We start from the raw sequence: 27697 nt of genomic DNA, 5'->3' as shown, positions 1-27697 counted from the left end.
ATGAGAGGTCACTGTTCATCCTGTGAAGATCTCTGGAGGTCTTCCTTGAAGGAGGGCAGGAGGCATTTAAAACAATGGAACAAAGAAAGAAAGAGAAAACGTAGCGCACTGTTAGACTTCACCGAAAAATAAAAAAAATTAAACAACCCACACTGAAAGGAATGACAGGAAAGAGAATTCCCGTACTGCATTCCTCCATTTATCATTTACATCTATGGAAACTTACCCTTGCGATATGCTGCCACAGAGTTTGTGGATGAAGGAAAGTCCCTAGGTTTTAGAGGTCAGAGGGGAAGACCAACACAGAGATTTCAGTGGTGAGTTTCAATGATTTGCACCTTTTTATGTCACACTCTCCTCTCCAGGAGGTAATTTCAATAATTTGGTATTTGCACTCTAACTTTCACTGTTTTTATCCCCAGCTGAGCACACAGCCTTTCCTAGGAGCAGTTTGAAGTTCAAAACAGAAAACTATGAAGTGACTATCTTTGAACTTAGAAGAAATATACACTCAAACACATAGACACCCTCACGGTGTGTAAAATACTTCATCTCTATTGCCTACATGACTTCATTTGCTATTTGGGTTACTTCCATGATTATGACCTCGCTGGCATTCAGACAGCTATAAGATGCTACACATGTGTTTTCAGAATCCCAGACTTAAATTTATTTATTCAAAGGAGAAAGGGTATGTGATTACATAATTAAAGACTGATATAACACACGCCTGGGGTGGCACATGAAACCTGAACTTTGGCATTTCCTGACTTCTGAATGTTTCACTCTGCAAAATTACTGCAGACTCTGCAAAATGCATAAAATGTTCATCTACTCTAGAAATTATATGGAAAAATGGAAAATTTTATTGAGAGAAGAGACAGGGAAGAGTAAAAAAAAAAACAAACAAACAAATAAACACAGAATAGAGGCATAAAAAGCAGCTGTGGTTCCAACAACTTTCAAACACTCATGATCCCGGCCCATTGAGCATGCCTTGCTTGGCTCAGCAGCTCCTTACGTCCGTGGGACCTCGAGCACCTGAGAAGCTGCAGGAGCCTTCCTGCAGCCCAGCACCAGAGCTGCAAGGCAGCACACGCTGCAGTGAGGGGCCAGGCTTAGCCCCTGCCCCTTCCCAGCTCCCCAGGAGCCTTCACGGCACTTCAGCAGAGGAAACTTTGCACTGTGCAGTTAAGCTGGGCAGGTACATATGGTGATTTCTTTTTCAGCTGTGTGTTTTATGACTTTTTGGCAGGGGGTGGGGGGAGGAGAAAGAAATCTGCTCTTCATGCTTGGTATGTGATTTCCAAACGCTTCGAAGTTTTTCAGCTACATCTGATTTCCTTTGGAATCACTAATGGCCCATCTCTTCACTGCGGGATATTTCCCCTGCCAAATACCACTCAGGCTAAAAAATACTGTTTGTGAAAGATGAGTCAAAGAAACATTTTCATATACGAAAAGTTATTTACTTATTACCCTCTTTTTTTTCCTCATTTTTTTCTAAAAGTAAAAAGACCCTTTTCAGGCCACATTTGCAGAAAGCTAAGATCATCTGGAAGAAGACTATCAGAATGGAAATTGTTCTGCAGCCCTGACTCTAGAAGCCGCTGTGCTATCTGTTTTAGGAGTACAAAAGAAGCATAAAAGCCTATAGGGAGAGAACCACGACAGCTTATATTAACTAGAAACCTACACCACTGTGAACGTTCTCTTTCTTGTCATTGCTTTTAATATACACCCTCATAAAAGGGATTATGAAATGCAGTAGAGTTCATGCAGTTTCTTCTAACAAATAAACCTTTATTTAATACTTGCTGTTACAGTAGAGAAAGGGTGCCTGCTCTGTTCAATGATTAGAGACATGTACAGAGCTCTCTAGCCAACGGGAACGTTTACTCTTGATTGAGAATTCACTTAGGCAGTCAGTTCTTAATAGTCAGCATGCTGAACAGCACACTGGCTACCTAGAGTACTCCGGGTGGATAATGAAAAAGTTGACTTAGGAGGGTAAGAATCGCATGCAAATACCTCCTGTTAGCAAAACGGAAAAAGTTGGCATCTGTTCACTGTGAAAAAAGGGGGAAAAAAAGCCACAAACATTTTGGCTCTTATCAATAGCCAGGGCGACATCAATACCAACCTGATCGTACTCTGAAGCTCCTGGGTACAAAGGCCAGCCCAAGAACAGCTCTGCAATGACACATCCCAATGACCACATATCGATTGCTTCACAAAATGGTAAACCAAGGATGATTTCAGGGGCTCTGCAAAGGAATAGATTAGAAAACATTAGCCACCGGAACAGATCCACTCACACTCAAGATGCTGCTTGCTGTCAACAAGTGTTCCTGCTCCTACTGTAGGGCTCCACTGCCTGCTGGCAAAGTACCTGCTAACCAAGTATTAGTTGGTGAATATTTATCTTTGCCTAAGTCCTCTGGCACCATTTCGTCAAGAGACAGCCCTGCTGAGGCCTCATGTTTCACAGCAGCTTTAAAAGGAGAGAGCTGCCATTATTTTCCTTCGACAGGAGGAAAGACGAAGCACCAACAAGGACGTCATACGTTCCAGGCCACTCAGCTAAGATCCCCACTGGAGGCTCTGAGGCCCAGCTTGCTGAGGAACCACGCTGACTCTCTGCTACAAAACATCCTCCATTCACTGAGCTTGGAGGGCTTCACAAGCAGCCAGACATTAAATAATCATTATAGGACTGGTATAAAAGGATTACTGACTTTTTAAACAAATGGATGCAACCATAAAACAGAGATATAACCTAATTAGATCTATTAGATCTAAGTCTGTTCCTCAGGAGGAAGTAGCCAAGAAGCCTTTGCTTTCCAATCTGTCCCAGACACCTGATTAAATTTCCTCTTCTCTTTCAGCTGAAACGGGCAAAAAGCGGCGGCAGTCCCGCCACGTAGTTACTGTCTGCTTCAGGGGATGGCCACCGAAACACCTCTGCTCAGCGGGTCTCGGCGTTAGCTAGCCCCACTGAGGAAACCGAGGAGGTAAAAGCTTTAGCTCCCTCTCTTTATGATGAGGCCGCAGCAGGCAGAGCGGCCTTCGTGTTGTAGTGGCAGGGATGTCCGCGCTGTCACGGAGAACCCAGCTCAGCCACTGCAGTCTCTTAGCTCAGACTTCCCCAAGTCGCTTTTCTTACTTTCCCCACCTCGGCCCAGATTTCCGCATGCAGTTCAATGCTATAATTCCTGTTTTACACAGGGACCGCCTAAGGCTTCTCTCCTGCTCTTCTTGCAGATCTTGCAATGCTGTCTTTTAAAGCCTCACCTCCTGGAGTCAGAAGATGCACAATAGGGAAACTTACTTTCCCATCCTCCTCTAACTACTAAAAAAAAAAAAGAAGACAGATAAGAGAAAGAAACACACATTGCTTTAAAACTTTCATCATTTTAAAAACAGCCTTAGGATTTCTTGGGCCCTGATGCATATTTTGGGAATGTCTGAGGTTGACTACTGAGCTAATCAAGTGCCACCATCCAGAACCAGAAACAGGACCCATGGTTCCTAGTTTCCCATCTGTCATCAGGATAAGATCTGACACCAGTGAGATCATACTAAGGATTACCGATTGCAGTGGAAAATATTATGTTTTAATCGTGCTATTACACAGTCATGTGAAGACAAGTCTTTAGCTAAGAAACCAAGCAAAATGGTATTTTTTTTTCCAAAGAAACAAGCAAAGGCCATGTAACAAGAATCCACGCCTTATCTTTAGTACACAAACTTCCCCAATTTTGGGCTGACCTGTAATGATAAAAGCCCCAAACTATTTGTTCTCAAACTAGTGACACGGAATGTAAGAATTAAGGGAATTTCTAGGATTTTAAGGCTAGTCTGCTTTGTGCCATTCCCAAAACAAACAAACAAAAAACCAACACCCACACGCCAGCAACTTAAAAAGCAGCTACCTTTAGCCCTTCTAATTTCAGCTTTGACTGCTGTTCTCATATCCCACTGCTCTTTAGCCTATCACGACAAACTTTTTATTCTAACACCAATCTCTACTTAGGAACAAGGGGTTAATTTTCCTCCTTTCCTTCCTATTCTGTCATCCCTGCACACTAGTCGACACCTAGACAAAATGCAGAGAGAAAAAGACAGCTATGGTGACCTGAATCTCATTACTATGTAAATCCTGCATTCAAAGCCATCTGCCTCTCCCTGTCTGCCTTCCACATTGTGAACGAAATGTCCCTGGTCACTAATGAGAGCTCAGCCTCTCATTGCCTGAACTTCAGATCCCTCCCACTAACTCAAGTGGAGGGAGCAGAGGGGTGGACTAGCGGTGGGATATTCCCAACGTGATATTGTCTAGAAACCTCCCTGTTCATAAAAAACACTTGCACTGCTGTCATATGCAGCACACACCTCCTCCCCTCTCTCCCCACACTTATGCTGCCAACACCTCCAGACCCCTGCAAGAAGGGATGACCTAGAATTTGAGATTCCAAAATTTCTCATTTTTTATTGCAAGTCTTCAGCTGTCCAGTTGGTTTTCCATAAAGCTCCTGCTTTTGGAGTGTAGCAATTAGATAAGAATTTATTTTTCACTTAAAAAAAATTTTGCATCTCCACTGCTGGGAAGTAAAACACAAGTCCAGCATCCATACCACTTCATCCATACCATTTAGATGCATAAAAGGCAACTTAAGATAATGCCATTCATTATATTAAACCAGACCTGTCATTGTGGAGAGGAGAGGTGGTGATGTATTTTTACTTTATTTTCCCTGTTTGAAAGCTGGTATTTGTAGTACTCTACCAAGCCTAAACATTACTTCCAATCAAAGCCCAAACAGAAGAATGCCGACAACAAATTTGGAACAGTGGTGAGAACCCCTGCGTGGACAGGGCCAGACCCAAGTGCCGCGGGGCCGTGCGTACACCGATGCCAGCGTTTGTGTTATGACTTTCTCACAGCCCTGCTTCCGTTTCCTGACTGCAACTCTTCCACAGAGAGGGAGCAGCCCAAAGACAAAAGACCTTGTTAAGTTAATTAACCAGTTATTAGGACACCAAGAGAAGGACAGGTATCGTGCACCAAGCGGGCTTCCTGACTTTCCGCTAGCAGACTCCTCCCGTTTGTCATGCGTAAGGGAGAGCTGGAGCCACCCCAAAGGAAGCAACGCCTGTCTGTCCATCCACCCAGCAGTGGCTGCTGGCACTCCCTGCTGACAGCCAACACCAACCTTGTAGTGAAGATGCTACAGGTTCTGCACAGGAACAGCTCGTCCTCTGATAAAATCTCCGAACCTCTGGCAGGTGGAGATCGGTTTGCATGCAGAGATCCTTCTGCATATGCACCTTTATTGAACACATAGAACTCCTCCCTTTCTTAGCAAAAGCACATGCCAGCTTTTTAAGACAAGGTGAGATCTTGGCTTCAATCGCACATCGTGGCACGGAGTTCCAGAGACAACTTTTTGCTTTAATTAACATCTCAAGTCTGATGTTTAAAGCCTGATTTTCCTTTATCAGGTTTAAATTTGTCACCTCACACTTCATGCTCACATGAATTGGCCTAAAGGTGAAAACCTAAGATCTTGAATCACCTTTCCTTTTAGCACAAAGTATTTTTATCTCTCTGCTTTGTTCTCCCTTGCTTGTCTTCCTTCTGAATGAAGCAACTTCTGGCTTCTCAGCTTTCCATCCCGTGGATGTTTCAGTCCCCTTCCCCTGACTCTACAGCTCCTCTTCCTGACATGACTGCCTGGAGACAGGCTGAGCAGATCTATAAACAGTCTCAAACGCAAGGATATTCCCCAGACTTATTTTGTGCTATTTGCAGAATGCTTTGGCATTCCAGTCTTCCCTGAACCTAGTATTTTGTTTGCTTTTGGAGTGACGCTAGGCATTTCAGCAGATGTTTTATCTGGGAGATCCTCTGAGATGCACAGTCCTTTCTCCAAGGGAGCTACAGTTAATTTAAGACGTAGAATTATGTAGAAATAATTCAGTTTTCCTCTTCAAATGTTTACTGCGCTGACATGGAATAAAGTTGTTTGTAATCCAGATCAAATCCCTTAAATGTTCCTGCAGCATAACTTAACAGTTCTGTGGTATCTGCACACTCGGGCACTTCACTGCTGGCCCATCATTTTTTACAGATAATTAATATATTAAGTAACTCTGTCCTAAAATGCGCATGCAGGCTGTTCCACAACTGACCCTTTTATTCCTAAAAGCACTCAGATTTAGCTCAGCTGCTCTAAGAATGTTGTAATTTTCTTTTCCAAGGGGAAATAAAACATTTTCATGTCTTAGCCAGTTGTTATGTGGGATTTCTCCATTCTGCAGCTCGTAACACTATATAACAGGGTAAAATACTCTATTAAAGCATGCACATCACAGTATTGTAATTACAAACCCAAGTTCACGTGGCAGCAGGTTCTCCCAGAACAGCAATGTGTGATTTACGCTGTCTTCAACAAATCTCTTCATGGCTGCCCAGTGAAGTGTTTTCCATCCCAATAATACTGCTTGTTTTAAACACAAACTCACCAAACCTTTCAATTTTGGCGGTGACCTCGTTTCAGACCACGCAAAGGCAGCTCGCTGCCAGATACCTTGGTATGTGCAGGCTGTGCATCTGCAGTGCCCTCAGCACAGTAATTCCAGCCTCCAGTACAAGGCACACAGAGGGAAACCAGAAAACTTCACCCTCCCGTCCTTCCTTTGCCATGAGCTGCCTTAGGTGACTTTCAACAAAATGTGCTCCTGTTGAGCACACAGGCACAACAGCCGGGTCTACAGTTCATGCACATCTCACCAATACAGACCAAAGATTTAAGGAACACTTGCAACCAACCTGGGAGAGACTTAAACAGCCCCCACGAGAGGCCCATATCTTAGAATCACAGAATCTTTTAGGTTGAAAGGGACCTCTGGAGGCCATCTGGTCCAACCCTAGGGCCACCTAGAGCAGGTTGCCCAGGACTGCATCCAGACAGCTTTTGAATATCTCCAAGGATGGAGACTCCACAACCTCTCTGGACAACTTCTGCCAGTGCTTAGTCACCTGCACAGTGTTTCCTGATGCTCAGACTTCCTGTGTTTCAGTTTGTGCCCATTGCCTCTTGTCGTGTCACTAGGCACCACAGAAGAGAGGTTGGCTCCATGCACTTTGTGCCCTCTCTTCAGGTTCCACCCACACACCTCCAAGAGAGAAGCAGCCAGCCCATCCCCAATTCCCACATCTCCTGTCCCTTTCCCAGACAGAATCACTGCCCTGGCCAACAAAGGATGACCTGCTCCTTGGCTCAGTGCTGGGTTCACCAAGTGCCCCGGTACCTTGGAGCAGAGCCTGAAGGCACCTGTGTTCTGCAGAGAGCTGCTGGCACTGGTGTGGGACCACGTATCTCCTCTCTGTCCATACCCAGGGCATGAGGGTCCCTGCAGGTCCCCAAAGACAGAAGCACCATCTCATAATTTGCTTGCACCTCACATATGACCCTGTCCTACTTGCAGGCCTTCCGCTGGCAGAGTATTTACTTTAGCAACCCGGCTTTGTGGCAGGGTAATTTCATTGTCTGGTGTTTCTGTCAGCAAAATTAATTACCAGTCTAGCTCACCGGCTTTTTCACCCACACATCACAGGACATTAAAAACAAATGCCAAAAAAATTCATTTCCACAGACTTGGGCTCAGAGAGCTGGGCTCTTTCTGAATTTTAAAACAGCCCCCCTTGGGAATAATTCCCCGCCTCTGGGAGGGCCCCGTAGCTGAGCATCACTGTCTCAGCATAGTCCTTCATGGGCAAGTATACAGATCAGGCAAAAACACAACTTAAAACTTGATGCTGGCTGGCACCTTCAGCACAGAGCGTGCCCGCTCCTTGCCTTTAGGTGATGGTTGTTGAAGGAGGCTGTAGGCAGCTGTTGGTAGTAGAAACTGCTCGCTCACCATCTCCACACAACGGGCCTCTAAAGCTCACACTAACATGCTCCCTATTTTGCACGTCATACATAGATGCACCCAGTTTCTGGAAAGGACTCGGGGTAGCCAGTCATTTCCCAGGCCATCAGACCACCAGCACAACCACCACTAGAGGGTAGCTCCAACACTGCGTTGCTCACACTGCCCTCGCCCATCCCTCAAGATTAGTTTGCAACACACCAAAAAATATCTGTATCTGCTCAGAGGACTGGAAGCTGTATCCACTCAGCCTTCGGTGATGGTTTATGTTACAGGACATAAATATAAACTGGAGGCCGGTAGTAAATGAGGTACTGCAGGGGTTTATCCTGGGACCCTTCTTGTTTAATACCTTTATCGCTGGCCTGGGGCAGGAGGCAGAGCGCACCCTGAGCCAGTCTGCAGATGACACCAAACTGGGGGGACCTTGCCACAAGGGCACACTGCCACCCGGAGGGATCCGGGCAGGCAGGAGGCATCGGCCAACAGGGACTTTGTGACACTCAGCCAGGACAAACGCTGGGTCCCACACCTGGGATGGGTGAACCTGGGTGATGATAGCTGGGGAGAGCTCGGATGGAAAGGCCATGAGCTTCCTGGCTTGGGGGGCAGTGGGATGAACGCAGGCCCAGGTAGCAGCAGGGCCAAAGGCCTCATAGGCTGTGTGGTGAGCAGTAGGGCCAGCAGATGGCAGGTGGTGGTTACCCACCTCCAGCCATGCTTGTGAGACCGTATCTGGTATCACTTGCCCCAGCAAGACAAGCTCAGGCTCTGATCTCAGAGCTGACCATACCCGGAGCAGCAGGTAGAACTCAGTGGCCCCCCGCTGAGGCCCCCTCCCACCTCAACCACTCCGACTCCATGCAGTACGGTAAGTACACGCTTGTCAATAGCAAGGTCACCCTGATCCTCCTATATAGCCAGGCAAAACACTGCATAGCTGGGAGCGTTTTGGGGAGTTCATGTGTAGGTCCCAGGGCATTTTTATCAAGTGCACACACAGTTCTTTCTGTCTTCTCAAAACAGAGCAAGTTACACCAGAATTACTTCTGGACTTGAGCAGCATAATTATCAAACAAGCTTCAGGAACCTATCATTACTAAGGGTACTTAGTAGCAAATAAATCACAGAAGCAGACCAAACCACCCATCCCTTGACACTGCTCAGGTTCCACCAGTGCTGAGTGTTATGGGTGAAAATACTCCAGAGGATTGTGCCAGAGACTCCCAGGGCTAGACTGGACGCCAGGAAGCCACCCGCTGCCTCCCTGTCCCAATATAGGGCCATCTATGCCTACGTCCCTCCTGGCAAGCACTCAGCCAGCTTGTCTTACAGACCTCCCATGGTGGAGAGACCATAAACCTCACTGTGCCCCAAAGGACTTCACCCCTTGTAATTTTAAGGAATAATACAGCTGTGCATAGCTGACTTGATGTCATGCTTAATTACAACTTGTTGTCAATCGGACGTCTATGTAATATATATGGAAAAAGAAAACTTGATACATCTAATTTGACTTTGCTTATACCCAGTTTTCTGCCAGGCTGTACTTCTTTCCCCTCTTCCTCCTCCCTTTGCCTGAACACAGATTTGGTACCTATAAACTTGTCTGTTTTTCTCTCCTTTTGCTTACTTCTGTCACCTTTTCTGCTCTCTGCATGCACTTCTCATGGATGGTGAGAGATGGATATCATGCACAGAATTTAGGAGAGCTAGAACTTGTGGAGGGATGCACGCCACGTGCCACAAACACAGCCCTGTGCTGCTGCAGGGGTGAGCTGGGTGAGTACAGGTCGTGTGCATCCATCTTCAAAAATAGGGTTTCATGCAGATACCTATACACTAGGCACCCAAATGGGGTCCTGACACCTGCCATGACTGTCAGCACGAGGCTACTGTGAAAAGGAATTTGCATGGGTTAATCCTGGAAGAGCGTCAAGCATACTGCAGAGATGCCCCAATCACATGCCATCGCTACCCACCTTTCCTGGGATTAAGAAGGCTGGATTCAGCTGGGAACGCAGGAGCCTTTAACGCAGGGTTTAAGTGGGGAAGGAGGGGTGACTGCTGGGAGGACGTGCACCGCTCTGCTCTCATACATACATTGCACATACATACATTGCACATATACATTCCGTTTAGGTTAGGGCTGGAGAGAAAACCTCCAGCTCCCTTCAGCAAGAGCAAATGACTGAAGCCCTGAGCTGGAGAAAGCAGCGCAGCTGTTTGTGGAAACAAGACAAAAGATTTAGAAACAGTTGCTTTTTTCTCCTCTCCCATGTCAGGCTGTTTACAGAAACCAAGGGATGAAATTTTGCAGACAAAAACACTGAGAGCAGCCTGTCAGTCTTGGAGGGAGGGAGAGGGAGAGGGAGGGGAGCGTAGGCTTCTTTCAGGATTATGGATCATTGCTAAATTGCTCTATCAATTATTAAACCCATCACTCAAAGCGCAGTAACCAAAATATAGCAGATAAAGCCTTTCTCATCCACTCTCCACCAGCTGCTCTCCTCCTCCTAAAGCCAGAGGGGAATGAAAATTCCCGTACTTTGTGTTTTATAAACATCATTTTCCCTGTGCCTTGAAAATAAAAGCTTTTTCGGACAAGGTACAAAAGAACCAAGGCCAGGCCAGGAAAATATTAAAGGAGGACTTGCCCTTTCAATTATCAGACCCAAAGAAAAAAACACAATCTCCCCAATCAATATGATTTCCTAGTGCCAATAGGTGAAACCATTTGCCTGTGGATAAATCAAGAGGCATGCAGCCATCAGTAGCTGTTAGCTGCCATTTGCCTTTGCCCTTGGGCGGACCACGGCAGGGTGGGTACCATTCCGGGAGAGGACATGGCACGGCTGAGAGCTCTGCCTTTGGTCTGGCCAGTGGCAATGCGGAGCTATCGTGGATCAGAAAGGAGGCACTCTGACTGGCCATGCTGACACAGAGCAAAGCCTCACAGACTAAAGAAGAGGTTCAGACTGGACATTAGGAAAAATTTCTGTACTGTGAGGGTGGTCAAACACTGGAGCAGGCTTCCTAGCGAGGTGGCTGATGCCCTGTGCCTTTCAATATTCAAAAGGCATTTGGGCAATGCCCACAATAATATGCTCTAACTTTTGGTTAGCCCTGAAGTGGTCAGGCAGTTGGACTCGATCTCTGTGGGTTCCTTCAGCTCAACTATTCTAATTCTAAAGCAGAGAGGGGAACAGGACCGATCTGCATGCAGATGGCAAGGCTGTCACGTGGCTGCTGCTGTCTGACCGACATAACTTTCCAGCAGCACTATATGCGCTTGCTGGAGGCTGCGGCTCCAGTTCAGCAAAGCCCTTTACCATATGGGTAACCTGAAGCAAATACTTGCCGGAGTCCCCCAGAGGGCACTGGATACAGTTAAAGTTAAGCACACATTTAAGTGCTTTGCTGAATCTGAATCCACTGGCAAGTCTTTGTTGCACTTGAGCTGGAAATCTTAAGAGGCAAGAAAAGCTATTAAGCCCAATAATGGAAAAGAAAGCCGGGTCCTGGTTCAGCCAAGAGACACACTAAGCCTGTCCCAGCCAGGCGTGCATCTTTGTACATCCCCAGAGAAAGCCCGGCTGGATGGATCACGAACACGCTCGTCAACTTGAGCTCTGAAACGCAGGGCTCTGTGCACTTCAGAGAAGGGGCTTCACCACCATCACCCTGAGGCACAGCAACTCCATGCTGACCCCGAAGTGCACAAACATGCATGTGGGGTGGTGCAACAGCACACTGTGACCTCTGGTTGTTCCCTCAGACAAAGGGTAACGCATGGCAGGGCGGGCTGGGGTTCTCCCAGGTTATGGAAGAAAGCAGAGAATAGAAAAATCGTAATTTGAAAACAAAAGCCCTATCCATGCCAGGCAGCGAATGGATGAGCCGCAGGGTGCTGGGTGCAGAGATCCCCTGAAGGAGGCATCTGATCAAGAGGGGAAGAATGCCAGTTATGTGCTTCCATTCATGCCACTGCAATGCAAGCATAATTCTGACTGCTTTCTGACCCACAGTATGCAATTTATGCAAATCCAAGCTGTTCTCGCTTCCCTCAGAGCCAAATGTCCACCAATGCCAGAGCTGGCTTGAACTTTTTGTTTTCCTTTTCAAATCTATTGTTTTCACTGCTGAATATTTAAGACCTTTAGTTGTTGCTGTTGCACTTCTTTGGAAATGAAATAATAATTAAAAAATCCCGCAGCACACAGATGCAGTCAGGAGTTGACTTCTTGCCTCCGATGGCCTCCCATCCGGCCACTCGCAGCTCCAGCCCAGTCCCTTATCATTCCAGACCAGAGCCCTGTCATGTATCGGCCAAGCGAAGCTCCTTGGGCCTGATCTGTAACGTTCCCCGAGACTTCTGTTCGCAGTAAATACCCAAAGTTGCACCAAGCTGTATGGCGGTTTTATGGGATTAGGCTGACTACCAAGCCAACTGCCAATATAAGGCTTCAAACAATTTCTACCCTGGCAAACAGGGATACAAACCAGGCTCTGGCCATGATCCTAAGACTGGCTTCACAGAGCAAGTAGCAGGTCTGAGGCTAAAAGTATCAAATTTCTGCAGCTTTCCTTTATTTTTTTTCCCTTTTAATCATGTCCACTGGCTGCTTTTTTTAATTAAAAAAAGACAAAGACAAAAATAAAGTACTTATCCTGCTTGCCTCTCAGACAAAGGAGCACTGCCCTTCACTTATCTCTGAAGAGCCACACAGATTTAATATTATTATTAGTAGCAACTATTTGTATTTCTGTAGCACGCAGAAGTCCCAGTGGAGACTGGAGCCCCATAACGCTAGACATTAAAAGATGACGTGCTAAAAGACTGTGTCTGTTCCAGAGAATTTATGATCTAAAACGACGTGTGGTGACAATGGAACAGATTGGGGAAGCAATTTGCCCAAGATCATATGGAGAGAGTGTAGCAGCGCCAAGAAAAGAAGCGGGGTCCTTGAGAACAGCGTGCCATCGCTACTAGACCACCGTGTCTTCTATTTATGACATTCGGGAATCACATTAATAATACATGGGTTTGTAGGGTCTTTCAAAAGAAATGGTATTACTGATGCAAGGCAGGTTTTGAGGTGAAATGACCTGTAAATATCATGTAGCCAGGTAGTAGGGAGCTGTGTCAGGAACCGTTCACAAAATTCAATGCCCAGCTCAGTGAGTCGCAGCACCCGACCTCTGCTGGGGAGACCTGCCCGGTCTACAAAGTCATTTTGGGAAGGGCCTGGGCATGCCAGCCCACCCGCTGACCCAACCTGTGGAAGTACCCAGAGCACACTGGAATTGGCTATTTCTGCAGCAGAGAGCTGAAAATTTCCAAATTTAACTCGAGCTCTACGAGGATAAACACACGCCACGAAGCAAAACGTAGAGCGTGTGATAAAAGCTCCCTGTACAAATAGCAGGGCACAGCACTGAGAAAAAACAACAACAACAAAAAAAAAAACCACCACTGCTCTTTCACAGAATTAGGGAAACATGAATCCACTCTGAATTTAACTTTTTATTGTACTGATGTTTGGGGTAATATCTGGAAGGGTGAAACAGGGCCCTACCATACCAGGTGCTGTAAAAAAAAAAAAAAAAAAAAAAAAGGAAAGAAAGAAAACAGTCCCTGGCCTAAAAGACTCACAAGCTGGCTACAAATCCCTGATCACCCTGGAATTACAGACTCTGGGACTTGCTGCTCAGCATCCGCTAAGCCAGGACCTGCAACCAGGCCGCAGCCAGCGGCCCAGCGGGGGGCCCGCTCGCAGCCTGGGCCCTGCAGGCCATGATGGGACCTGCAGGGACGTGCTGCTACCCCACTGCCGGGTATCAGAGGGACACGAGGCACGAAGGTTTCAGCAAATCTTCAGGAAGGGCGAAGGATCATCCCTAAAATCTCAGGCTGATGTTGCACACGGCTCCCCTGAGCAAGACAACACATTAACATCCCTCCAACATACGCAAGGGCCTGAGGCTTTCCAGTCCAAACCCGAGTACCATGGGGTCACTGGGTCCCTCTGCTCTGCACGGAGAACCCAGCTCAGGGCACAGCGATGGAGACGAGGAGGGATCCTGACGTCCCCTGGCCACGTCTCCCACACCAGCTCCCCTATCCCTGCCCTTCTTGCTCCCCTATCAGCCCCTGCCCGCTCCAACCACTGGTTTGTTTCCTCCTCAGCTCTGGCTTTACCCGTTGATGCCACGCATCTCACAGGAACCGGACAGAAGAGCAGGATATCAGCAAGAATGCATGCGTGTGCGAATAGTTCAGAAGGAATCGCAGTGCTTGTGGAAGGGCAACAGAAGGGAGACTTTTAAAATAAAAGTCTTCTGCAAAGTAAGTTCATTCTTCATTTAAAATCATTACATGGAAAATTCAATTGTTCTCCAACGCATCTCTGTACCAAATCAGGAGACTAAATTCAATCATTAAAGTGTGAAGCAGATGAATTTAAATCCATAGTAAGTGCAAATTTCAACACAATTTTAAGTAAGGAGTCGCTCCCAACACCTTCATAACATGTCAACACATAGTCATATATTTGTTTCTGGGACTCTTCAAATGTCTCCTTTTACAGTTTCAATTTTTTCTTGCCAAAACAAATCCTTAAAGCTACCCTGATCTTCTGGTAAAATATAAACATTTTCTACATGTTAAACTTTAGGTAGCCCACGAGAGAGATTTTGGAGAGACAAAGCCTGCAGAAAAAATGTCATACAAAAGAAACTTTTCCTCCTCTTTGCTACACAAGAGTAGAATTTGGAATGATTCCCGTCTGATTAATTTTAACTTTTAATTTGTCCTTGGATCTCACTGCAGTACGGACGTCATTTCTTAATTTGACTGTTTTGCAAGTAGCTCGGACTGTCCTTGTAAAGGGCGAAGAAATCCCCATATATCAGGAATAGTTTTGGCTGAGGGGAAGTTTGGTAATTACTCCGGAGGAATGAACACAACAATCAAAAGTACTTCCCAGGACATGAAGACAAAGATCCACCCTTTCTTGAAAGAAAGGGCTCCCTTATGTACACATTCGTATCTTCAGTTATCATGACTGCCTGTAACCATTTAGCCCTCTAAGTCAACTGCACAGTTCAAGAACATTTCCTGGCATTCTTAACATTTTTTACATGTCGCAATTTTATCTGGTGTATATCATATGCTTTCCTGTGAACTGCCTCAACCAAGCTATCTTGCTCCTGACAAAAGAGTTTGGGGTTTATAAACTTCAGAACTGCAACTCTAAGAAACCCGATCACTCGAAGGCTGCGCTGGAAATTATTGAAAACAGAGCAAGTTTGGGTTTGATAGGTAAAACTGGAGCATGTTCCAGCAGCTGGGGGATGCAGATGGACCGACCTCTTCCCTTAAAGGGGCTTTTACCTAGGCCTGTGCCACCAGTAACAGTGTAAGCACACAAATTCATCGCCCCAGCATCTTGGTGTCCTTAGCACATCTTAGGTTTCGTCAACTCCTTTGCTGCCCCTTTCCCCATCGCTGTCCCCAGTGCTCCACCTGCATCTATTTCAGCTGTAGAAATTGCAGTGCTCGGTTCACCCAGCATGGCAGCAAAGTGGGCACTGTTTCCAGCAGCAGCACCTGGCCAGGTGGGCAGCCCGAGCACACAGAGGATGCTAGCAGGGGCAGGACGGTGATGTCCCTGCATGAGGTGTAACTAATTACCTGAAATATGATGTACTGCCTGCACACGGCAAGACGTAGGGTGCAAGAACACGGCTGGACATGAGCGCTTTCCTAACAAACAAGACAGGGAAGGGAATAACTATATTTCCCCTGTTATTCTAAGGGGAGGTTCATGGAAAGGTTAGAGGGAAAACAATGCAGGCCATCGATCACGCAGACGGCTAACCTAGAAAGGTTACCGCATGTTCCTGCCTCATTTTTCACATCTATAATTACCCCGCGGCCTCCTCCCACCCGCCTCTCCCCGCATCCCACCCACCGCCCAGCACCAGATACAAACCACCGCCGCTTTATTAATTATGGATTTTGTTTGCTCTGCCTGTTGCTGCCCTGTCGGAGGATTCAGCAGCATCGCTCCTGCCATCCCCGCGGAGCAGCGCAGCTGGGACAGGGGAGCTCGACGTGTTTCCTGCTTCGTGAGGAGCTCCCACCTCTCCGCAGAGGTCGAGGTGGGATGGAGGTGGGATGCGGGTCTTTGCGCTTGCAACGTGATGCAGGGAAGCAAAGTAGAGGTGTGTGAGGGAAGACTGTTTCCATTCATGAAAGCCTCAGATTTGCTCTCGGATCTTCATCCAACCGAAACAAAATGCCAATATTGCTGAACATACTTAGCACCTCCTGAAGTGCAATCCTACTCCGAACAGTGCCTTGTCTAAAAACAGCATCACCAGGCTCCTTGTTTACTGCATTCCCCACGATGCCTGAACAGTATTTCTCAGTCTAAAAGAAAAATTACACTTTTTTTCCCCTATCTACCAGACCTGCAGACTCAACCAAGGCTTTGAGAGCCACTCTGGACCCATTTCTCGTGCATTTATGCATGCATTTATGGGCAGCCAAATTAGAGTTACGTGGAGATGGGCAGGGGAAGCACAAGGCAATGATTTGAAGACAGTGAATTTGCAGGGGACTCGCTATGTTTCTACTCAAAGTACAGCATCACATTTCTGATGCTGGGAACCCTGAGGGTCTTTATATTCTTTATTATTTTACTTTTTTTTTTTTTTTAAACTATGGGGGAAACCCAAAATAGTTTCCTTTGAGAACTTGCTCTCTGTAATCACCGTTTCTTCCTTCTGCAGTATTTTTGGAACCAGGATTTTCAGTTGTAGAATAGTAGTAAATGTGTAAGGAAAGAAAAACTGCTGCTGCAGCAACAATAGTGAGAAATACTTTAAGCCATCGATCTGAGAACTACTTTCTGGTTTTGCTCTTTTTCTATCCCACCAAAAATTATAATTAATTCATCCTCTAACAATACTAAAAATCATTATTTTCTAATTGCAACCAAATCTGTAACAGAACACTGCTGATGCAAAGCGGGGGGAAAAAATATGCTGACAAGTGAAAATCCTGCACAACAAATGTCACTCATTGATACAAAGGTGCATGAACTTCCTGGTTTGGACCCCAGAAAACTCCACACACAGTTGATGTTTGTGAAGAAAGAATCACACTGGAAAAGCCAGCACTAGTAGTCTCAAGAGGAAATGAAACATGGAATTGCTTTTGAAAAAGAATCCTAGAAAGGGGAGAACCTTTGCAATTCCTTTGAGGCTGATCCTGATGGAAAACAAGGTACCGGGAGGATCCAGGAAAATCAAGGAGCTCTAGACATCCTCCACAAAAAGTCGGAGAACCAAAAGCACGGCGCTGCTCCCCTCTGAGACTAACTCACTCTATCGACCGCAACCACATCCAACCGCACCAAAATACTCTGAGGCATTTCCAAACGTTTGCCATGGGGACAAAACCACAGAGCATCAACCACCCCTAAAGCTTTACTTCTGAGCTGGATTCGCAACGGACATTGGAGAGGATGCTGTAGAAAACCTACAGTGGACGTTGGTTTTCACGTCCCAATGGTGCCATGCAAAATCTCTCCTCCTCACACAGGGTGCCAAATCCTTTCTCAGCCAAACTCCCCACTTCCCAATGCTTAGGAGCACCTACTGCATTCAGATGAGGCTTCCCTTAGCCAAGTCCAGAGGAAAGCAGCATGGGATGGCTGTAGCAGTGACCTGCCACCTTGATACTGACCGTGGCACAGATATTCCAGCTACAGGCACCTCCAGTTGAGCTCTCACATCAGCAGCAAGACTGACAACGCACCCTAGTACAGCTTGCCGGACCAAGGGGGGAGATCTGGACCAGATGTCTAAAACTTCTGGTTTTGAAAATGCCCACAAGATCCTGAGGGACATTAGAACAGAAGAGCTCTAAATGCTTTCAAGGTAATTTCTAAGAAAATTTGAGGATCTAATGTGTACGGGTTCAACAATGGGAATTTTCTTCCCCTCCCAATTAAGTCAATTTACAGCTTTTTCAGGTCGATGAGTTACCCATAAGCTGTGCAATATGTGTTGGGGGACATCTCTCGGTTGCTTCTAAATTCCATTATTTATTTACTTGCTAGAGAAACAAAGCACAAACGGCGACGCGGTACGGAGCTGCGCGCTCTGGCGTGGAGCAGCAGGCGCAGACCCATCAGGACTCCGATGGGCCCTCTGAGAATCCAGCTCACTCGCTTTCAGAAAAAAATAATCCTGCTTTCCCACTCTTCCTTGAAGCAGCCAACTAGATGAGGGAACGGTTAATTAGCTGATGTTTGTAAAGCCCATTGAAGATGAAAAGTGTTATTTTTATTTTCAAGTCTCAAAGAAAAACAACAAAAAAAAGAAAATTAAAAGGGAAAAAAAGGCCACGGGAAGACTCATGCTTTAACTGAGTGGTGAGCAGCAGAAAGGAGCCTGGTTCCCCGCGGAGCGGGGCCTCAGACCAGAGCTCAGAGCTCCCGCACGGAGCGGCTCCCGCAGCAGTACGTTAAGTGGCAAGCTGACACTGCAGCCTTTCCCCCGGGGCGTGCATTAACAGGGGCTCTGCCCAGCTGCTGATTTTCATGAAACATGTAGGACTCAGTGCCATTGAGACCCCTCCCCCTGCATCAAATTTGCTTGAATTCGTCTGCTGGATTTGAAAGCTAAGGGGAACGTAGCGGCAGCGTGATCACACACGTCGCATTTCCTTAGAAAAGCAGGCTAAAAGCGAAATGAGGAAGGCCCTTGAACACAAAAAGGTGCAGTGTCTGGCTAGCCAGAACCCAGGTGGGCTATTTTGTTCCTTCAAGTGCAAACTAAGGAAGTGGTTTACCTATTTTAAACACTTTGCATCTATGGTTGGAATTTCTGCATCTCCCTTTTGTTTTTTTGTGCTTTATTTTGTTTATTTCCCGTGTCCTTGGCACCCCACCACCGAGGATGCGCTCGCAGCAGAGGCACGTTGTGGTGCAGCACAAGGACTCCCTGGCAGCTGGGGAGCAACAAGGAGCTTACAGGTGGGTGCCCTGCCCTGGGTGGACACGAATAGCAAGAAGGCAGATGAGGATTGCAGTGTATTAGCAAAGCTGTGCTTAGCACCTGAGACAAGAAGGACAACGAGCTGTGACAGGTCAGGCCTGAAGTGACCCGGCAGCACAGACGGGGAAGACTTTACGTTGGTGTACCCCATTAGAGTTCCTTCATCGCCGTCTTCTCATCAAAATCCCACAGCCACCAAAAATAAACAGGATGCTAGCTTTGAGTTTCCCTGTTAGATAACATCTGAATATTCATCCTGATGATGATACCTCACGTCTCGCTCCAGATAGGCTTGTTCGCCCAAGACCGGGACCAGCAGCCCTGTCCTGAGCCTCCTTCCACCTGTAATTCCTCCTCCTGCTCTCAGATCAGCCATGCACCAGAGCTGCAAGGTCCCGCTTAAAAACAGCCATCTGGTGAAGGGGCAGGAAGAACCAGTTAAAAACAGAGTAGCTCCACCATATGGAGAAAATAATTCTGTTGGGCAGTGTAGGAAGAAGCAAACCCTATTATAATAATTGTGTTGCCAAGCAATGTTGCAGGCTTGTTTTTCCCCTCACGGCTTTGGCACTGACGAAGAACAGAGCTTCCCCCGTACCATCCCCACGGAAAGACCATACCGTTCCCCGCGTGTGCTGTGGGATTACCAGGTTACACCACCAAACCTCCACAGCGTGAGCCAAGCACGGGGATGGGAGCACCGCATGCTCTGCTTCCCTCTACCCCTTCCATTTTGGGCAGAAGCACCAGGAATTTGGGAAAAGGTGATCCACTTCAGCTGCACTGCACCCCAAGAAAGGCGGCTGAGGCCTCAGAGCTACCGCAGGAGAAAATTTCACTAGAGACAAGCTCAGGTTTGAAGGATGGCCTGCCATTCCCAATGCCAGGCAATGCACGCCTTCTTGGGCTAAAATGTATCTGAACATGAGAATCCTGGCCCTCCTGTCCTCCCCAAAACAACCTGGACAGTGCAACCTGGTAAATTAAAAAACAAAAAAAGCTGCAGTCAGGTCCTTCTAGAACAGCTCCCCTTGCTTAGACATTTCTGGGCTGTCATTAGGAGGGTACCCGCTGTGCCAGCCCCAGACTCGCTCCTGGCTGCCTGCAGCACGATGGCAATCCCTCCGTGGAGGTCATGCTGGGCAGTTCCCCCACGCCAGCCATCCGTCCTTGGCCTCCTAGGGTCCCGTAATCCCATTATCGTCACGAGGAGCTAACGACACACACCACGGTGAGCTAACCCAGGGCATAAGGAAGGACCTGAACTTCGCCACCACCCAGATCGATGGCAGGTACCTGCAGCCCTCAGCCTCCGAGGGACGTCCCTCCTGCCGAGCCACGTGTGGCAGGCGTGCTCTTCCAAGCACAAGGCTCCTGCTTTCTCTGCATAAAGACCTTGCTCTTTTCCCCTTTTTCCTTTGTTCCCCCGCCCTGTCTCCCTCTCATCCACTCCCGTGCTCTGCCTCCACACAAAGCTACGTTTATTTCCAATGACAGCCCTGCAGCCGAAGGTGGACAAACCCTCTCCCGTCTCCAGCAGCGTGCAAGGTGGAGCGGGCTGCACAGCCTCTGCTGCAGACACTGTTCCCAGGCAAGCACCATCCCACTCTGAGGCCAGTTAGCGTATTAGTCATTAATTCTGGATAAAAGGAAGTTATTTGCACGGCCTTGCTTAGACAAGACTGAAATCATCACGTGTCCCTCCCCCTCCCTCTGCTCTCCTTTAATACCTTATTAATATTGTACGCCAGCACCAGCCAATATGCAAATGGAGCGCTATGCAAATACAGCTCCGCGTAAAGACAGCTGCACTTAGCTCAGTGCGTCCTAACGTGACTCCAGAGGAATAGCTGGGGGGAAAATAAATCATATAGATGATGGAGAAAGCACGTCCTAACTTCCAAACTTCTGGGGAGAAAGCTGTGTGCGTGTGCATCTATCTGAGCAGAGGTTTTATGACGTTTTGTCGAGGAGATAAGGTCATTAATACTCTGCTAAATTATGGGCTACAATGCCTTTTCTTTTTTTTCCAGGACACCAAAAGGATTGCCCTCCTAAGTATCTAAGGCTCTGTCTTGGAAAACCTACTTCTCAAGTGGACGTAAAAGTGCAGCTCTGCTCTGTAGAAATGGTATTGTCAACTTTCCTGTTCATTGTTTCTCTGTAACTCCACATCAGATATGCTTAGTTTCAAGCCAGAAACCTTTTTACAGGTTTTCCCCTAAGCACAGCCCTGCAAACAACAGCCCTGAATCTGAAAGTCAATCGCTTCCTCTCCTTCCCGAGCACTGCTACCTGCATTGCATTAAATGCTGTTGGCAATCAAGAGGTCCCCAGATATGGCACGAGGAGGGGCAGAAGTATTTCTACCGAGAGCTTGGAAGAGAGACCTATCAAAATGAAAACTTAACCTTGGTGCATACGCTGCATGGTCGTTGGGGTAGGGTTTGGTCAAGAAAGTCCACAAGAGCTGCTGCTAACTACGGTACTTGGCTGCAACCAGAACAAACTTTTATTGGACTCTTGCTGCGACAAGCCAGACAACAGGTCAGCCATTTGGGCCAGACCCAAGCACTTTGTATTCCTATAATTTCTATAGAGAAATTTCTATAGAGAAATCTGTTGGCTTTTCATAAACTTTAATATCCCTGGCTAAGGAAAGCACAGTTTATTACTCCCATTTTATAGCTGGGAAGACTAAGATGTAGAAGACAAATAATTTAGACAAGATCACACAAGTAAACAAGAAAATAATTTCCTTTCTCCCAAGTTTGTATGTTAGCTACAAGCCCATCTTTAGATAAAAGTGCCAAGTTTATTAGTAATACATTTCATTGCAATTGGTGACCCTGCCTTCAGAAATATTTAGCTGTAAAAGACAGCTGAGAACGTGTTAAGGTCACCTGGAGCACTTTTAGAGAACAAGGAGTCCAAGGAATGTCATTTTTGTTGAAGGACTATTTGGAACGAGGTTCCCATCTGGAAAGCTCATCTGCTAGAAGTGACAGAGGAAACAGGGCATCTGCCTTGCCCAATAAATACAGAAACAACATGTCCCTGCTCTTGGCATAGGAATCATGAGTCTCCAAGGAGCCGCAGTTCAGGAAAATTAAAGCCCAAGGCAGAGCAGGAGCACCTTGCACCACTCACCAGCACCTCTTCCTGCTGACACTGCTCCAGCGGTGAGCTGGGGGAAGGATTAAGTCATCTTTCCAGATTCAGCAAGAGAAAAGGGGACATCCAGAAGGAACACAGACAATCCCCTTGTCCTCAAACAAAGCCACTGGGCCGAACTTGTGCAAGTTATCTCTGCACGTTTCCTCCATGCATCGAGCTTTAGATTTTAATATAAATGCCAACTTTAAAATGAGGGAGAGGGGAAGGCTACAAAACAATATAACAAATTAAATCTTTACGAAGCACTGTCCTATCTTCAGTGATCTTTGATTCAAGCCCAAGATGCATTATTTTCAACTGTACTCTGTACTATTACCTGATATTCAGCTCACTATTGCAGATACCATTATAGATCCACATCTGCCACCTGGCAGTGCTTTTATTTGGAAATAACCATCGGCAGACATCTGGCATGTAGCAACACATCAGAAAGGGCCTTAACTCTCAACTTTTTTTTTTTTAAATTTAAGCGTGGCCACTCTTTTAGCGCTTTTCCTTCTTTATGTAACTGGGAAAGGGCTGAGGTGAGAAGGATCCCACACAGAAAAAGAGCTGGCTTGCAATGCAGAAGAATGAAGGCACTGCTAGGAAAACAAGAAGACAGCTGGCTTCCACAAAGGGTGCCAGACCTCGTGTCTAAAATTAAAGAATCTTATGTTCTGAGGAAAACACCTAGTTTCGCCCTTAAGTAGAAAATTAAAAAGCAAGAACTGGAACACACCATGTGATTATTAGTGCCCTATAAAAACCTTACACAGGTTGGGAGCCAGATTAAATCCTACGCATGTCGGTAGTACCTCATGGGTTTTATTTTTCGGTGGTTTGTTTCAAGGGCTGCATGAATGGAGTTCAAAAACTGTTGGTCAGCAGCCAGGAGCTGGACCCACCTTACAAAAATAGCTGCATTTGGTAGTGCAGTTACGCAGCCCTAAAGAAGCCAAAGACTGAAGTAGTCATGAGGCTGGTTTAGCCCTTTACCTAGATGTGATCTCTCCATGCCATACAAGAAGGGAAAGAAAAAGGGAAATGGGCATTTCACCCCTCTTTCAACACAGGTCATGCTACCACGCTGCCCACCTTCCCCACCTAGCTCCCCACCACACGCCCACCTTTCTTGATCGGAGACAGACACCCTGATTACTGAAGATGGGAAACAAACTGGGTACACCTACGGGTGACTTCTGCATTGCTGCAGGCCAACGTCAAAAGCAGGCACCGGAGTCCCACCTGCACAGGGCTAAGGGGGTAGCAAACCCTGTGTGCTGTTCTGGAGGCTGTGCTCTCCAGCTACATCTCCTGGTGGCAGTGCGGGTTTAGCCCTGAACCCCGGCTCCCAGCCCTGCGCTCTCGCTCAGGACACGCAGGCACAAATGCTCACCGGGCTGGGAGGAGCACCGGATCGGATGCACCACGTTGAGAGGGAGGCAGCGCTGCTTAACCAGCCACCGTCACCGAAGGAGACATACGTGAGCGTGCCCCCAGAAGGTAACCGCTGCCTCGGTGAGCACAAGGACAAGTTATCACACACAGATATACACAAAGCAAGCCAGGGCAATGAGCAGAATGACAGAGATCAAGGTGGGGGAACACACCGCCAGCCTACAACTCATTTCTCCTGTGTTCCCTGCAACATAATCTTTCAGGTGGCGCTTGGTGGTTTGGACATTAATCACACATGAAGGCTATTTTCACTCAGATGAAAGCAGCAACCCCCCAGCAAGCCCACCCACCGCTGCAGTCGCTGTGACTCGCTCGGCAAGGCAAGGTGGGGCTGGCAAAGGCAGCACCTCGTGAAGGACCACGGACTTTACACCCGCCCTGGCCCTCCTCTGCGGAGCCGTACTGGGATGCGCTTTACTTTTTGTATTACCACACACTAAATTAATCTCCTTCTTTTAAGAAGGGAGAGGGAAATCGCATCACCTCCTCAGTTCCCCAGCGCTCCACTTCCCACCAACACTACAAGCCAAGTATCTCACGTCCAGAAGGCAGAGAACAGCACGGGCAAGAAAACGGAGAATTTATCACTCCCAGTCAGGTAACAAATGCAGGAGAACAACATCCCTGGCAAACAGCTACAGGACTTGGGAGCAAATCTCTTCTGCTTTACCAACCCTTTCTCAGATTGCCTCCATTTAAGGAAAAAACAAAAAAACCACGATTGTCTTTGAAGTAATTTTGAAAAATTAGTTTTGCACCAAGTCTTCCTGCACTGCTGTTGTGCGTGCTAAGGAGACCATGGTGCCACTTCAGTCTTTGTAGATTTCGTTTAAGACACACATTTTCTCCCTGGCTTTGGGCCAAGCCTTGGTATTCCTTTAACTTGGGGGAACTCCTCAGGGAAGTCTGTCACAGTTTTGTCTAGAATTGTGGGTCTTTGCCTGTAAAGATTCATCTCTTCCCATCACTGACTAACACATGAAAACAATCCAGAGCTGGTTCTCAGGAATTTGGTAGGATTACAGAAATTTCTAGCTGCAGGAACCTTGGCTCAAACAGGCTGTGGAAATAACCTTCATGCTTGATGGGTTGAGCTACGAGAAGCCACCTGAGAATTAATGTATGCTGTTATAGATATTAATATGGGAATCCAACATTTATTTCCCATGCTCCTACTTCCCAGGAAACTAGCTGTGGAGACAAGGCCCTGTACATCTTCGTGTGCCTGCTTGGTGGGCGACCGGCAGAAGGTGGGTGCAGACCCTCTCCCTCGCTCCCCATCCCGCCGTGCCCCTGCCCAGCCACCCCCCAGTTCAAAGTCGCTCGAGGCCTTGGTTCTTATCATGAAATGTTCTGCCAAATCAAATGTAAACAAATGACATGCACAGTTGACATGGCAACAAAGCAGCCCTGCACGCAACGACGGCAGCAGCGTTTAACTCTGCCGGGCTGGGCACAAATTTGCAGGAAAGACCAGAGCAGCGAGGTAGAAGATAGAATCTCCTCTTCTTTCCCCAGGTGCCCAGAGAAATAAATACACAGTTCAGCGCCCAGGGGCTTGCTGAGAAAACGGGTGATCCACCTCCTGCAAGACGTCTTCAACTTTCTGGGCAGTTTTGGGCAGCATGAGAGGAGCATCTGCTTATACATCCTTACAAAGCAGTTCAGCATCTTAGACTAATCTTTCCTACTGAAGACTGAAGGCCTATCTCTCTTTCCATGTGGAAGTGGAAGGACCCACCCTTGTGCAAGGGTCATTTGCAGGAGCAGAGCCCAGGCTTCCACCATATGCACAAGAGTGATAAAAAAGCAGCACAGAGAATGAAAGGGGTCAGGGATGGGACACAGCAGTACACCAGAATGGTCAAGTGGTATACAAAATTGTGCTATTTGTCTCTTTCGCAGACACCACACCAAAATACAGCCCTAGGCATATATATATATTTAATAAAAGCAGACAGAATAGAAGTCACAACTACATTTTCGCTCACAGTGGCTTGTGCAGTTTCATCAGCTCCCACATAGTAAGTTGGATTCAACAAGAGCTTAGCACAAAGGTAGATATTTAACTGCAAGCACTTTGGGGCAGGGATTGCAACTGCGTGACTTGACGTTGCTTTTCCCAACAGACTTCATCATCTTCTAATTTTAGATGCCCAGGATAGCTTTCATGCTCTGACCTATTAAACTATACTGGGTGCTGGCAAAGAGCATCCTTTTACCATGGTGGCAGCACCGTTTCAGGGATGGGGGTAGGAACCCCTGTGAAGCCTGCGTAGGGTGTAAATTCACTGGGAGACTCAGCACTGGGAAGCACCATATTTGAAGCGGAATATTTGATCTTCATCTCTCTGAGGAATGCGGGCGATCTCTGAGCACCCATCCAGGACAGCCTAGCAAAGAGCATCAAGTCTGCAAGACAAAGTCCCTTTAAATAAAAGCGGCTGCTGATGTTAAGATAAGCATCCAAGCAGTAAAAATAATGAAGCTGGCTCTTAAATAATGAGTGCTGATGGCCCCCTCTGCTTGCATTCCTAGCCTAATTACTTACATGGTTAGCTCAGCCCTATATGCCTTTCAAATGCTGGCATTTGAAAATAAAAGTTAAATCCACTTGGAGCGAACACAAACTAATGGAAACTACCGTGCATGCACGCTGCTGCCAGAGGTGAGGGTCCTGACACAGGGGCCCTTCCCCTTGGTCTGTGCTTTCAGCAAGAAAACAAAATTAAAAAAATAAAGTCAAGTAAATAGCCAGCCTACAGGTGGAAGAATAGCTCTTTAAGATGGAGGGACCTGCAGCTTGTAAGCTTGGGAATTGAAAGCGCTGCTGGTGGGCGAGACATTAGCAGGCCCAGGTCGTGGTGCTAATACTGGCAAAGGCAGGAGGAGAAGCTCCTGCTGAAAGAACCCCAGACTCAGGGAAGAAACAGGGCTGTGACCCCCTTGTCGGTACCTTGTTCAGCTCTGTCCATTGCCAGGGAAGCACCCGTGGCAGTCCTCACGCCACGCAGCCACACGGACTGGCCACCCACTGCATACACAGGGGTATAGCGGTCCCACCAGCAAACCTCTCGGGTTCCTCACACAGCTTCCGAGATCAAATGACCAGAACAAGATGGGAACGAGCACACTGAACATGGCCAAGAAGTGGTAGGAAGGAAGACGGCCAGAAAATGGCTTTGGTGAAGAGGTCAGGGCCCGGAGCACAGCACCACCCATCGCCACACCACTACAAGAGGGGAGCCACCGGCAGGAAGGCCACAACCGCAGCCCCACGGGGTCGCTCCCTTACGTGTCTCTCCAACGCGCTCTTCCCGTTTAGCTTGGCACCAACGGTTTGGCTCCAGAAGCTATCCTGGCAACAAATTCTTTCCTGAAAATTTATCACATGCCTTTATACAAAGCTGCCAGAATCATTTATAGCCACTTATCTAACAATATCTGCTTTCGCTTCAGTCATTAAGGAAATAAACAGAGGTTGGAAAAGAGTCAGTGTGAGAAAGGGGCCTCTGCTTTGGAGAAACAACAGCCTAGGACTATCGGAGATTAGCAAATGCTGCCCTGCCTCAGGAATATGCTAGCATGACAATAATGATGGATTACAAAAAGGAATTGCTTCTCAAAATGACGTCCAATTACTCTTCATGCCCAATCAAATCGGTTTTTAGTTGTCCCTCAAGTGAAAGAAGCATTCCTGCCCTGCAAGGGAAGGCAAGGGTTATGCATGTAAATAAATAATTAGAAATAACCATAGACTGATGGTGCAGTCTGTGAGAAGAAAAGAGAAAAAGCAGCAGTAATGGATTGCTTTCTGTCTGAGATCTGTGAGGATTTTTTCAAGATCTGTAGTTTATGATAGATTGTTTTTATGAACCAGCAAACAGTGATTTATAACATTAATAAGCAGCGATGGGTAAGGCCCCAAATAAGACTCCCTTGCGTACTTCTCCACGACGAGGACAGAAAATATTTTCCTTTAGAATATGACGGCTGAGCCTCACGAAAACATGAGCAAGATGGTCACTTGCTCATCAGCAAAAGGAGGCCTGGTTGCAGGCTGCCT

At 47.0% G+C, this 27697-nt stretch overlaps 1 protein-coding gene and 1 long non-coding RNA gene across 12 annotated transcripts in view; both read right to left on the bottom strand.

Moving 5' to 3' along the window:
• The window catches only part of HIPK2 (homeodomain interacting protein kinase 2), a 135913-nt gene that overhangs the window by 42225 nt on the left and 65991 nt on the right, over window positions 1-27697 (bottom strand). For all 11 annotated transcript variants that reach the window (XM_083830120.1, XM_083830119.1, XM_083830113.1 and 8 more), the window contains one exon: window positions 2144-2267. In XM_083830120.1, the coding sequence (XP_083686246.1) occupies window positions 2144-2267 (124 nt within the window). The remainder of the gene's footprint in view (window positions 1-2143; window positions 2268-27697) is intronic.
• The window catches only part of LOC310897216, a 30196-nt gene continuing 15028 nt past the window's right edge, over window positions 12530-27697 (bottom strand). The window contains exon 2 of the long non-coding RNA XR_014582134.1: window positions 12530-27697. This exon is cut by the window's right edge and continues 14789 nt beyond it. This is a non-coding gene — a long non-coding RNA (uncharacterized lncRNA).

This window comes from Anser anser (assembly GCF_964211835.1).
Source record: "Anser anser genome assembly, chromosome: 1".
Lineage (NCBI taxonomy): Eukaryota > Metazoa > Chordata > Aves > Anseriformes > Anatidae > Anser > Anser anser.
The sequence above is the reverse complement of the archived record's forward strand: the minus strand, read 5'-3'. Positions and strand labels throughout refer to the sequence as shown.